This window comes from Cotesia glomerata, linkage group LG9, assembly GCF_020080835.1.
Source record: "Cotesia glomerata isolate CgM1 linkage group LG9, MPM_Cglom_v2.3, whole genome shotgun sequence".
NCBI classification, from domain to species: Eukaryota; Metazoa; Arthropoda; class Insecta; order Hymenoptera; family Braconidae; genus Cotesia; species Cotesia glomerata.
In genome coordinates this window covers 16,259,780-16,274,464 of record NC_058166.1, presented here as the reverse complement: position 1 = coordinate 16,274,464, position 14,685 = coordinate 16,259,780, and the positions used below count along the sequence as shown (strand labels likewise).

General features: G+C 26.5%; 1 protein-coding gene across 3 annotated transcripts; it reads right to left on the bottom strand.

Annotated features, from left to right (window-relative positions):
* Positions 1 to 2,424: 2,424 nt before the first annotated feature.
* On the bottom strand, positions 2,425 to 14,135 carry LOC123271388 (ankyrin repeat domain-containing protein 13C). Of its 3 annotated transcripts, XM_044737690.1 has the most exons (5): positions 13,819 to 14,135; positions 13,466 to 13,654; positions 9,995 to 10,779; positions 8,094 to 8,494; positions 7,285 to 7,383 (listed from the first exon to the last, which is right to left on the bottom strand). In XM_044737690.1, the coding sequence occupies exons 2-5, from the start codon at positions 13,560 to 13,562 to the stop codon at positions 7,329 to 7,331; spliced, it is 1,338 nt and encodes a 445-aa protein (XP_044593625.1). In that variant the 5' UTR covers positions 13,563 to 13,654; positions 13,819 to 14,135; the 3' UTR covers positions 7,285 to 7,328. The 3 variants fall into 3 exon arrangements, with proteins under 3 accessions (XP_044593626.1, XP_044593625.1, XP_044593624.1); XM_044737691.1 differs by lacking the exons at positions 7,285 to 7,383; positions 13,819 to 14,135 and adding an exon at positions 2,425 to 2,608 and having other exon boundaries at positions 13,466 to 13,791; XM_044737689.1 differs by lacking the exon at positions 13,819 to 14,135 and having other exon boundaries at positions 13,466 to 13,792.
* Positions 14,136 to 14,685: the final 550 nt, after the last annotated feature.

Here is a 14,685-nt window from a genome sequence, read left to right as displayed (position 1 = left end):
AAAGAAAAAAGAGGCACATCTCGCGGATGCTCAGCAATTTTCACGTGCTAATATCAATTTATTTTTTTTTTTGTGAATTATCAATTTTTTTTTTTTTTAACAATTTCTTTTTAATTAGTCAATTTATATTGCTGGCCCATTGAGCAGATAGCTACATTTTTTTATACTTTTTTTTATATTTTTTATAAATTAATTTTGAATAAATAAATAACGCACTTATAATTGTAATTTTAATTGATAAATATTGATAAAGATGATACGTATTTTTTAGTTTTATAGTTTAAAACAGTCAAACAGTTAAATATATGCTTATATTTTTTGTTTTACTAATTGGTAACTTTTTAGGTCGAGTATAGTTTAAGTACTGTTTTTTTAAATATAAATATATAGAGAGTTTATTGAAAAAAAATTTTTAATATTTCCAACACGGAAAGAACAAGATGAAACTAGATATCATTCCAGATTATACTCAGTGTTATCTGTGGTAAAAAAAAATTTCAGATAGTAGCTAGTATAATCCAGATTATATGACAAAAAGATAACAATTTTGCTTTATTAAATTATGACGTTTGTTAAATTGCATTGTACTTTCTTAAATATTGACATTTTTAAAGATAAAAGCTCATCCTAATGTTACACTCATCAAGAGCTTTCATTTGAGTACTCACATGCATTTTTGATATATTTTTCATATATACATATTTATAATATATATAAATATATGAAAAATCGATGTGGGTACTCAAATAAAAGGTCTCGATGAATGTAATGTCGGGGTGGGCTTATATCTTTAAAAATGTCAATAGTCCACAAGATATAAGATCAATTCTTTATTATTAATATTTTTAAAGATGTAAGCTCATCTTGATGTTACACTCATTCAGAGCTTTCATTTGAGTACCCACATGTATTTTTGATATATTTTTCATATGTACGTATATATAATATATATAAATATATGAAATATGAAAAATTGATGTGGGTACTCAAATGAAAGGTCTCGATGAATGTAATGTCGGGGTGAGCTTATATCTTTAAAAATGTCAATATTTCAAAAAATATAAGGTCATTTCTCAACTATTGACGTTTCTAAAGATGTAAGCTCATTTTGATGTTATACTCATCGAGAGCTTTCATTTGAGTACCTACATGCATTTTTGATATATTTTTCATATATACATATATAATATATATAAATATATGAAAAATTTATGTGGGTACTCAAATGAAAGGTCTTGATGAGTGTAATGTCGTGATAAACTTATATCGTTTAAAATATCATCAGTAGACGAAATACAACGTCATTGCTGTATTATTGACATTTTTTAAGATATAAGCTCATCTCGACATTACATTCATCAAGAGCTTTCATTTGAGTACCCACATGCATTTTTTATATATTTTTCATATATACATATATATATGTATATATATGAAAAATTGATGTGGTTACTCAAATAAAAGGTCTCGATAAGTGTAACTCCAGAATGAGCTTATATCGATAAAAATATCATCAATGAACAAAATACAACGTAATTGCTTTATTATTAACATTTTTAAAGATATAAGCTCATCCCGATGGTACACGCATCAAGAGCTTTCATTCAAGTACCCACATGCATTTTTGATATATTTTCCATGTATACATATATATAAATATATAAAATATATGAAAAATTGATGTGGGTACTCAAATGAAAGGTCTTGATGAGTGTAACATAGGGATGAGCTTATATCTTTAAAAATGTCAATAGTTCACGATTTTAAATACTATCCGAAATTTTTTTTCACCATAGATATCACTTAGTATTATCTGGAATGATGTCCAGTATCATCTTGTTCATTCCGTGAAGTAAAAAAAAAAAAAAATTAATTAATAATTTTTTCTATAAAAAAAATTCCAAAATTAAAATGTGAAATTTTTTTTTTAATAAAAAAAATTTTCTTAAATTTTAAGCAAAAATTTTTTTAATATAAAAATAAAAAATTAAATTTCAATAAACCCTAATACTTAGGCATATTGACAATTACTAACAGTACAATTAAAAGCATTAACTTAATTAGCTTTCAATTGGCAGTGACTGAGAAACTAGCAGCTAATTGTTTCGTTAGAAAAAAAAAATAAAATAAAAACAATTATTTATTTTATGCAATATTAATTACTCAACAATTTATAAAAATTAAATGACAGATGAATTTATAAAATTACAACCAAATGTGATATGTTTTTCAGGTAAACAATTATTGTATCGAGTAATTAATACTGATTAAAAAATGTTAATAAATATAAATTATTGCTGAGGTGGGTTAATAGTTAACAATTTGTGTCGAATATTTTTAGAGGTGCATACACAAAAAATACAAGTTACACGTATACTCACTCCTTTGATAATCGGGGTGGAAAAAAAAAATTACAGTACAATGTAATGTAATAGTAAACATATATTACTCAATTAGTAGCATACACTGACTGGAATAAATACTACCAAGGCTTCCAAGCGGGAATTCCAGTGCTAAACGTTCCCCGAAAAGTGAAATCAAACCTGAGCCAGTGTAATAATTGACTTCAATTAATGTTAGAGTATCAAAGCGTCATAAGTCAGGGAATCTGCAAAATTATTAATTAATAATTATTTTTTTGTTAATATATTAAGTACGAGTATTTTAAAATGTTCTATGATTCTTTATCCTCCGACAAAATATCCCCAGAATGAATATCCCTGGACAAAAAATCTTAAGGAAGTCCTTTCGCTCCAGTTGAGTCATAACAACTGTAGTAGTAAATTTTCAATAAATTAAAATACAAAACCCATAAAAATTCCTAAAATTAAAAAATAAATAGTATATGAGGCATTAATCGTTGAAATTTTGAAAATTAAAAAAAAAATAGTTAAATACAAAAATTAATTTGACTGTTGTAAATCAGCTGTTAGTAACCTGCCCGTGATTTGGCAACGCTTTATTTCCGTTGTTTACATTTTTATTTGCACAATATAATCTTAACCGTGTTTAACTTTTTGCAGTCAGTGTAAATAAATAAATTAATTAAAAATGTTTAGTCACAAAACCATAACATTCTAATGTCTCATGGCAAGAATGCTAGTATTTTTTAATTATTGTTTTATTTTTCAATTATGAATTATGAAAATTTGTTAACAATAAATTAACTAATAAGTATGCATGAAAAACATAAGCGCGTTAAAGTTTAGTTTAAATTTATTGAATGGTCTGAAGCTCGCGCGCTACGCAACGTTGCCAAATCTTTTGACTCAATTTTATAGTAGGTAACTTGAAAATTTTTTGTGATTTTTAAATATTAATTTCTCAATAAATATCTCGGTAACTGATATATTTTATTGCAAAAATAATAGTTTAAAAAAACTAAAAACACGCTTTTTATAGAAAACCAAACTAAAAAATAGAAAATAAATTTAAATTAAGAATAGTGTTAAAAATTTCAATAAATATAAATTAATAATAGTGTAAATAAAAAAAATGTATTTTATTTTAAAAAAAGCGTGAGGTGCATGGTGTCAATAGTTATAAATATTTTATTGACAGATATGAGTAGAGTGATTATCATTTTGATAATATCTTAAAAAGCACCCCACGCTTTTTTTAAAATAAAATACATTTTTTTTATTTACACTATTATTAATTTATATTTATTGAAATTTTTAACACTATTCTTAATTTAAATTTATTTTCTATTTTTTAGTTTGGTTTTCTATAAAAAGCGTGTTTTTAGTTTTTTTAAACTATTATTTATTTTTTACTTTTTAGTTTGGTTTATTTATAAAAGCTTGATTTTTTAGTTTTTTAAACTATTATTTGTTGATTATCAAAAATATTCAGGCGCGCAAATTACCCACGGAGAGTTACATACTGACATACTGACATACTGACATACAAGTGAAGCTAATAAAAATAATTATTTATAAATATTATAAATACGGGGAATCAGAGTTCGATTTCGGAGAGCGAGCCTGAGAAACGGCTACCAGAACCAAGGAAGGCCGCAGGCGCGCAGATTACCCACGGAGAGTTACATACTGACATACTGACAAACTGACATACAAGTGAAGCTAATATAAAGCGTGTAAAATAAATAATAGTTTAAAAAAACTAAAAACACGCTTTTTATAGAAAACCAAACTAAAAAATGGAAAATAAATTTAAATTAAGAATAGTGTTAAAAATTTCAATAAATATAAATTAATAATAGTGTAAATAAAAAAAATGTATTTTATTTTAAAAAAAAGCGTGAGGTGCATGGTGTCAATAGTTATAAATATTTTATTGACAGATATGAGTAGAGTGATTATCATTTTGATAATATCTTAAAAAGCACCCCACGCTTTTTTTAAAATAAAATACATTTTTTTTATTTACACTATTATTAATTTATATTTATTGAAATTTTTAACACTATTCTTAATTTAAATTTATTTTCTATTTTTTAGTTTGGTTTTCTATAAAAAGCGTGTTTTTAGTTTTTTTAAACTATTATTTATTTTTTACTTTTTAGTTTGGTTTATTTATAAAAGCGTGATTTTTTAGTTTTTTTAAACTATTATTTGTTGATTATCAAAAATATTCAGGCGCGCAAATTACCCACGGAGAGTTACATACTGACATACTGACAAACTGACATACAAGTGAAGCTAATATAAAGCGTGTAAAAAAAGAAACCTGAATATTTCGAAAATCTGATTTTTAGTTTTTTTTTTACTTCATCTAATCCATGACTGATAGTATAATTCGAGAAATACTGCAAACGTCTGATTTTCTCGTAAGACTCTGAACAAATACTAACATTTGAAAATTTTATTTTTTCAAAAATTTGTCCGGTAAAGTATAATTTAAACCTTACTATAAGATAAATAAGGACCTTAACTATTAGAAAAAAATTAAATTTACTCATAATCTAATATTTTTTATTTTACATTGGCGGCGAAAGGACCTCCTTAAGGTAGTTGCAGCGTGATAGGCATTTCAACAGAAAATTATGAAATTTTTTTTATTGAAAGATAAATATATTAATAATTCACTACCAAAATTTCAGATCAATTGACCGCACCGTTTTTGAGTAATTAATTTTCGAAATTGTATCTTTTACACGTAGAGGTATAGAGAGATGGTAAAGTTAGTATGAAATCTTCCATACCACTCGAGTGGGCCAAAGATTTCATACTAACTTTATCATCTCTCTATACCGCTACGTGTAAAAGATGTACCCTGATAGCCACAGTTTCAGACCAACCAAGTTGGTGTCAGATAGTTGCCACCAACTTAGCGACAACTTGCGGTCAACTTCCGAATTTGTAACTGTTGGCGCCAAGTTGGCTACAAGTTTCTGAGAAAAAAGAGACCAATCTACTGCCGCAATATGTCGCCAAATTTCTTGAGAAACTTATCGTCAACTTGGTGTGAAAAAGTTTCAGAGCAACTTTTGCCGACAACTTGGTGACAACTTGGTGAACAAGTTGACACCAACCGAGTTACTTTCCAAGAGTTGCCGCCAAGTTGGTGACAAGTTGCGGCAGTAGATTGACAGAAAGTTGCGGCCAACTTGGCTATCAGGGTAATTTCAAAAATTAATTACTCAAAAACGGTGCGGTCAATTGATCTGAAATTTTGGTAGTGAATTATTAATATATTTATCTTTCAATAAAAAAAATTTCATAATTTTCTGTTGAAATGACTATCGCGCTACAACTACCTTAAGGGGGAAAATCCGTGTAGAAAAACGTTTTTATGCTAATTTTTTTAAAGTATGAAAATTAATGTTATCTATTGAAACTATCAGGTTATTTTCTACATATATTTATATTTTTCCATATTTTATGATAATATAACTTAAAATCTATGGAAGCCACAATTTTTATCTGAAATTAATGGCTCAGAAAAATTACTTTTCTTTATATATACAATTACGCTAAAGATGAACCTCAATTATACGCGATATTTTTATTTAAACTATTTTTTTCAATAAACAAAGTATGAAAAAATGGTAAAAAATCACGATTTAATTCCAAAGCTCCCTAAAAAATCCAAATTTTTACTTTTTTTTTTAAACTGAAGTTCATATAGAAGGTGCACATATAAAAAAAGTAACTTTTCTGAGCCATTGATTTCAGATAAAAATTGTGGCTTCCATACTGCACACCAACTACTAAGTCGGAATGTTTAATACGAAAAAATACTCATAAATATATCTATAAAATAACTTGAGAGTTTTAATAAATAATATTGATTTTCTATACCTTAAAAAAATTAATGAAAATCAGCATGAAAATGACCTTCTACGCGTATTTACCCCCTTAAATAATTACATTTTTTAATAAAACAATTCAAAACAATAAATTTGAAAAAAAAATTATCAATTTTATTTTAACACTTATTAATGGCATTTTAATAAATATTCGTAACACGACTTTACCGCGTTGTGCTCTTTTATCATAGATTTTATGCATGTTTATTCGACAGTAGAACAACAGTGTTGGGTGCGTCAAAATTTAATCTCTAAAAGCAACCTTTTAAAATTGGAATTTTAAGTTCCGCTTTTGGGTATTTTCTGAGATATTTTGTTGTGTCACCATTTATTTGATATTCACAGAATTTTTTAACAGGAGCTTAGTTTGGCCAAATTTTGAAATTTCAGCAAAAATACTTAAACAAAACTCTTGTTAAAAAATTATACGAATGTCAAATAAATCGTGACACATCAAAATATCTGAGAAAATACCCAAACCTAACTCCTGCTAAAAGCAGAACTACACAGAAAAAAAATGTTCTTGAATTAAGTATATCATTTTGAAGAACTTAATATTCTTGATTTGAGTAGAAAAATTCTTGATTTAAGGAAATTTTTCTTGATTGAAGAATTTTTCGTCTTGATTCAAGACAATTACCCTTTTCAAAATTATATTCTTGGTTCAAGAATTTTTCTTTTGAATCAAGTTAATTTTTTTTTCAGTGTAAAAACTCCAATTTTAAAAAGTTACTTTCGGAGATTAAATTTTGACGCATTTTATCATGGATTTTGTGTGATATTTGGTCTTGGGGATATTTTTTTTTGGAACATTTTGTCGGAGATATTTTATCGGAGGATCAAGATGCCTGATACCATTTTAAAACAAATTGTTAGTGATTATTGTTAGCCAATGATGATGGTAGTATTTTTTATAAAACAAGCAATTAAATAGCATGCGATTAAATTGTATTTATTCGCATGTTAATATTAATTACAAAAAACTGTTAAAATGGACGGTTTAATTTTATTTTTTTTTAGTGTTTTATTTTTTTATTAGTCAGAAGTCTTATCTTCACACTGAAGAAGCTGGTAGAACCATCATCATTGCCATATACGCTCCGTAGTAGCTGAAATTTTTTTTTTAATACTTTAATAATTTATTTTTATTTATTTAAGTATATACAGTTTTTTAGTTCACTGATTTTCATTACTCCATAATAATTATTGCAGTAATCGGAAAAAATAGACCCAGAATAAATTTAAAGATTATGAAAAATTCATATTATTTCAGTAAAATTATTATAAAATAAAAATAATAATAATAACCCACAATTTTCTTGAAAAAAAAGTACTCCCAGAATAATGGTTTCATTTTTTGTTACAAAAAAATTATTATTATTATAATTTTTATTTTTTTATAATAATTTTACTGAAATATTAATTTTTCATTACTTTAAAATTTTTTTCGGGATTCTAATTTTATTTTAATAAAAATAAGTATTACTAAAACACTGTATAATTATTGAAGTTCAAATAAATAATAAATATTGTAATTAAACTATTTATACAGCAGATGGTTAAAAAAAAAAAAAAGAGTAATTAACATTGAATCGGTGAGATAATTATACAATCAACAGTGTAATTAAATTCAGAGATAATGGTAATTATTAACATGAGAATACAATTGAATTTTTTTAAAACAAACTCTCTGCTATAAACTTCCGTTAATATTAACTTAAATATTTAATTAATTTTAACTAACAGAAAATAAAAACTTTTTATATAAAAAAGCAAAACAAGATAATTTTATGATATTAAACAAGTGAGAAAAAATTACCTCATAGGATCCTCGACGTAATCCGATGGTACTTGAAATAAATCTGGATTGATGTCATTCCTAAATGCAAATTCTTGAAATGTTATTTTAGCGGTGACTGTTGGGAGAATCGGTATGTCTATTTTAACTGGAAATCCTGGAGGTAGCTTCATTTGCACAAACTGACGAAGTTTCGCGAAGTGTTTAAAGGGCGCTGTTACTTCAAGTACATTCAGAAGCATGTCGACAGTCAGAGGAAAATCTGGGCTCATTGCGACAGTCGCTCTGAATGCTTTACTGCTTTCTTTGTACACATGGCTCCTGCCGAGAAGCGGACACTCACCTGCTGGCGCTTCTAGATAAGTTTCCCAGGATATGTTTGAGTCTGGAGGAGGATTTAGAGATGCTCGTCTGTTTGGTGTCTAAAAAAAATCAATTTTTATTAATAATGATAATAATCTATATTATTAAGAGAATAAGCAAAATTTCGTGACCAGGCTGTACTCGAAAATGCTCTATATCTAGATACATAATTAAGAAACGACCTTGTATCTCGTGAACTATTGACATTTTTAAAGATATAAGCTCATCTCGATGTTACACTCATCAAGACCTTTCATTTAAGTACCCACATCAATTTTTCACATATTTATATATATTACATAAATATGTATATATGAAAAATATATGAAAATGCATGTGGGTACTCAAATGAAAGCTCTTGATGAGTGTAACATCAGGATGAGCTTATATCTTAAAAAATCTCAATAATTAATAATTGACATTGCTATCTTGTCAATTAATGACATTTTTAAAGATATAAGCTCACCATGACAATACACTCATCGAGACCTTTTATTTGAGTACCCACATCAATTTTTCATATATTTATATATTTATATATATGTATATATGAAAAATATATGAAAATGCATGTGGGTACTCAAATGAAAGCTCTTGATGAGTGTAACATCAGGATGAGCTTATATCTTAAAAAATGTGAATAATAAAGCAATGACCTTGTAATTTGTCCACTGATGATATTTTTAACGATATAAGCTCATCTTGGAATTACACTCATCGAGACCTTTCATTTGAGTACCCACATCAATTTTTCATATATTTATATATATTATATATATGTATATATGAAAAATATATCAATATGAATGCGGGTACTCAAATGAAAGCTCTTGATGAATGTAACATCAGGATGAGCTTATATCTTAAAAAATGTGAATAATAAAGCAATGACCTTGTAATTTGTCCACTGATGATATTTTTAACGATATAAGCTCATCTTGGAATTACACTCATCGAGACCTTTCATTTGAGTACCCACATCAATTTTTCATATATTTATATATATTATACATATGTATATATGAAAAATATATCAAAAATGCATGTGGGTACTCAAATGAAAGGTCTCGAGGAGTGTAACATCGAAATGAGCTTATATCTTTAAAAATGTGAATAATAAAGCAATGACCTTGTAATTTGTCCACTGATGATATTTTTAACGATATAAGCTCATCTTGGAATTACACTCATCGAGACCTTTCATTTGAGTACCCACATCAATTTTTCATATATTTATATATATTATACATATGTATATATGAAAAATATATCAAAAATGCATGTGGGTACTCAAATGAAAGGTCTCGAGGAGTGTAACATCAAAATGAGCTTATATCTTTAAAAACGTCAATAGTTACAAAAGTACAGTCCAATTTGCCAAAATTCATTTATAGTTCACAAGTCATGGAAGTCACATAGTACCTGCAAACTTGCTAGTAATAATAATAATAAAATTTTCTAAAAAACTTTATAATTATTGCTAAAAATTTTTTTAAAAACTTCGTCTCAAAAAATTGTTAAATAATAATAACAATAGATAAAAAATTAAAAAAACCTACCTCGCCATTGATAAATCCCTGAGACTTTCCTTTAGTCAAAGTGTCCATCATAGCTTTATTATTCTGTAAATCCTCTTCACTGAGATGCTCGCGTCTCTTACGACTCTCTAATACCATTCCATTAATCTGATAAAAGTCAGCATTGAAAGGACCAACCATCTCGCGTTTGTCTGCGCGGAATATCCACCCGGTTTGAGCACGAACAAAAGTTATGTTTTTGGTGGACATTTGCGCAGCCATAATGTCGCTGGACATCAAAACGTCCACTTCATCTTCAATCTCGAGCTCCGTCTCTTCATACCGGACACGTTGGTACAGCTTGGCTTTATTGTCGAGTACTGTCAGAGACTTGCCGGGTTTCTGGTCACCATTAAAGATAAATGATATGTCGCCTCGTTCCCATCTCATGTCATTAAAGTCCACCAGGGTTGTGTCCATGCGAATTGACGCGCCGCTTTTGTGGATTCGGCAAATGTCTGAAGGCAGGATTCTGGACACCAAAGGCACCCAGCTTTGAAAATCCCACTTTAATTCCATGTAGAAGTCCCCCATTTTGTGTAACGCCGACACCAAGTCCGGTCGCCTTTCTTCCATTTGCTCCCGGGCTTGCTGCTTTAATTTTCTTACTAATGAAGATATTGTTTGACGATCCCCGTAGCTTATTGCTTCGGCTAAGGGGCTCCAGCCTGCGAGATTTTTCACCTTCAGTGGCGCTCCGTGGGCGAGCAGTAATTGGATGCATTCTTTACGGCCTAGCATTACTGCTAAATGCAACGGAGTGTTTCCTGTTTAAAAAAATTTATTTTATTAATTTTTTTTGGGTTTAATATAATAATAATAATAATAATAATAATAATAATAATAATAATAATAATAATAATAATAATAATAATTAATAATAATAATAATAATAATAATAATAATAATTATTATTATTATTATTATTATTATTATAATAATAAGCAGAGTTGTTGGTAGGTAAATCATTTTAGTATCATTAAAAAGAATCCCAGAAAAAATAGACCGGAGAAAATTTTAAATTTATGAACAATTCATTAAAATTATTATAAAATAAAAATAGATTTTTTTTTGTAACAAAAAATAGAGCGATCATTCTGGAGCCGCTTGTTTTTCAGTTAAATTGTGGGGGTGGATATTATAATTCTTATTTTATAATAATTTTAATGAAATAATATAAATTAGCAACTTTGCAGTCACTGGGTGATTGCCCAGGACTTGTGAACTGTAAATGAATAAAATTTTGCTATATTAACTAATGACTCTTGTTAAATTACACTGTACTTTCTTAAATATTGACGTTTTTAAAAATATAAGCTCATCTCGATGTTACACTCAACAAGAGCTTTCATTTGAGTACCCACATGCATTTTTTATATATTTTCAATGTATACATATATATATATATATATATATATATATATATAAATATATGAAAAATTGATGTGGGTACTCAAATGAAAGGTCTTGATGAGTGTATTGTCATGGTGAGCTTAGATCGTTAAAAATATCATCCGTGAACAAAATACAACGTAATTGCTTTATTATTCACATTTTTAAAGATATAATAAACTCATCCTGATGTTACACTCATTAAGAGCTTTCATTTGAGTACCCACATGCATTTTTTATATATTTTCAATGTATATATATATATATATATATATATACATTGAAAATATATAAAAAATGCATGTGGGTACTCAAATGAAAGGTCTTGATGAGTGTATTGTCATGGTGAGCTTATATATTTAAAAATGTCATTAATTGACAAGATAGCAATGTCAATTCTTAATTATTGAGATTTTTTAAGATATAAGTTGATCCTGATATTACACTCATCAAGAGGTTTCATTTAAGGACCCACATGCATTTTTGATATATTTTTCATATATAAATATATATGATATATAAACATATATAAAATATATGAAAAATTGATGTGGGTACTCAAATGAAAGGTCTCAATGAGTGTAACTTCAAGATGAGCTTATATCGTTAAAAATATCATCAGTAGACAAAATATAACGTCATTGCTTTATTATTCACATTTTTAAAGAAATAAGCTCATCCTATTGTTACACTCATCAAGAGCTTTCATTCAAGTACCCACATGCATTTATGATATATTTTTCATATATACTTATATATAATATATATAAATATATGAAATATATGAAAAATTGATGTGGGTACTCAAATGAAAGGTATTGATGAGTGTAACATCAGGATGAGCTTATATCTTTAAAAATGTCAATATTTCACAAAATACAAGGTCATTTCTCAATATGTATCTAGAGATAGAGCATTTTCGAACGCAGCCTAAATACTTATCATCATAAATTGACTATTGGTGAGAATGATATGAAACCTTGAAAAGGCACAACTCCAAGTTAAGACCTTTCTAATAATACCAAATTTAACCACAAAAACTCATTTTATCATATAAATATACTGGCCACAAAATTTTTCGTATTCTCTTAATAATATAAATTTTTCATAACTTTAAAATTTTTTCCGGTATATTTTTTCTGATTACCCATTAAGAATAATCTTTATTTAAAACGAAACTTTTCTTTTTCATCGTCAAACGAATAAAGATGACGACATAGATATTTTTAATTCAGCTTGACTTGTGACCATAAAAAAAATGTAAATACATAATTTACGAAACTCTAGAATATAAATATAATTTTTATGAAAATTAAGTTAGCCATTTGAAAAAAAAATTTGTTTTTCAATTTTTAAGAAAAAATTTAATCTAGAAAATTAAAAAAAAATTGTTATTGAAATTTTTTTTCAATATTATTTTTTACTCATAATTTTTATTGATGAAAAAAAATTAAAAATTGTTAAATGTCTGCTAATTTTTGTATCATCATTATTATAAAATTTTTATGAAAATTAAGTTAGTCATTTGAAAAAAAATTTTTTTTTAATCTTTAAGAAAAAATTTGACATGTAGAAAATTAAAAAAAAAATAATGATAGAAATTTTTTCAAACATTTTTTTAACTTATAATTTTTAAATATAAAAAAAAAAATTAAAAATAGTTAAATGTCTGCTAATTTTAGTATCATTAATTTCTCTATCATCATTATTATCATAAAATTGTCGAAAATATTTCTAGAACCTAAAAGATCATTTTTAAAAAAAAAAATTATTACTAATACTTTTAATAATTAAATTAATAATGAACAAAAACAGCAGATGTCTGATAACTTTAAAATCAATATTAGTTTGTTAATAAAATAATAATTGTCTTGATAAATTCATTTAATTTAAATGAGAATTATTTAAAATAATTCCAGACCTAAATTAGCTTGTCCAAGTTTTACTTGTCCTGCAATCTCAATAATAATAGTAAAATTATTAACGAAGAAAACAATTATTGTCAAACTAATATAAATAAAAATTACCGTACATCTGGTAGTTTTTTGTTTAAATAATTACCATGTTTATCTTTTTCAGCAATGTTATGCGTCCTTATTAAAGTACTAAGTGATTGAATATCACCTTGGAAAATACACTTGTGAATAGGATAATCCATTTTCAATAAATGATAATCTCGATTGTGTCTTATCCAATCATCCCCACAAACTTGTTTGATATTTAACTTTATCTATCTTGGTATTTAAATACCTAATTTTGAAAAAATAGATCATTAACACGTTGATCTAGTTTCAACACTGAATCATTACTCAATTAATAATTAAATTTATATATTGTATTCATTAATAATTACTGAACCAAGTAAATAATTTTAACTGTAACAATAAAATAATATAGACTTATAAAATACTAACAAATCTATATATTGTATAAGTTATATGTAAATGTAATAATAAATAATTTGTTTTTGTTGATAAAACTAAGTTGGTGTACACTCCACAAATAAGGTCTTGCGTGTGTGTTCTTATTTCTCGAACTAAAACTCTAGCAACGATGACTTGACGGTTATAATAATAACCGTGTTATGTTTCAACACACTTTCATTTATTAACTATTATTGTTATTGTTATTATTTTATTATAGTTATTGTGCGTAGGTACACGGTAATATTTTGTAGAAAAAAATTAAGTGTCGGTGGTCAATGTCACAACTTGAGTTTCGCCATTTTCGGATTTCATGTGCCTATATATATTATGTTTTTTTAAGACTTTTTTTTTGTTGGAGAACTGTACTACCATCTGTTGCTAAGTTGACAACTGTTATAATTATTATAATTATTATTACTATTATTTCTTTCAACATTTTCAAAAATTTAGCTCAATTAGTTTATCAAGTCACCGCTAGGCGGTGTCTTGGCGCTTTTTCTTCTCGCTTGTAGTAATTTCTGGTGAAGTTTATATTATTATTATTAGTATTTCTATCAACATTTTCAAAAATCTATTTTCATTAGTTCAACAAGTCACCGCCAGATGGTGTCTTGGCCTTTTTCTTCTCACTTGTAAAAATTTTTTTGTGAAATTTATATTATTATTATTATTATTATTATCAACATTTTTAAAAATCCACATTTTCTATTTTTTTTAATTAGTTTATCAAATCACCGCCAGGAGGCGCCATGGCGCTTTTTCTTCTCGTTTGTAGAAAGTTTTTGTGAAGTTTATATTATTATTTCTATCAACATTTTCAAAAATCAATTTTTAATTATGAAAATTAAGTTAGCC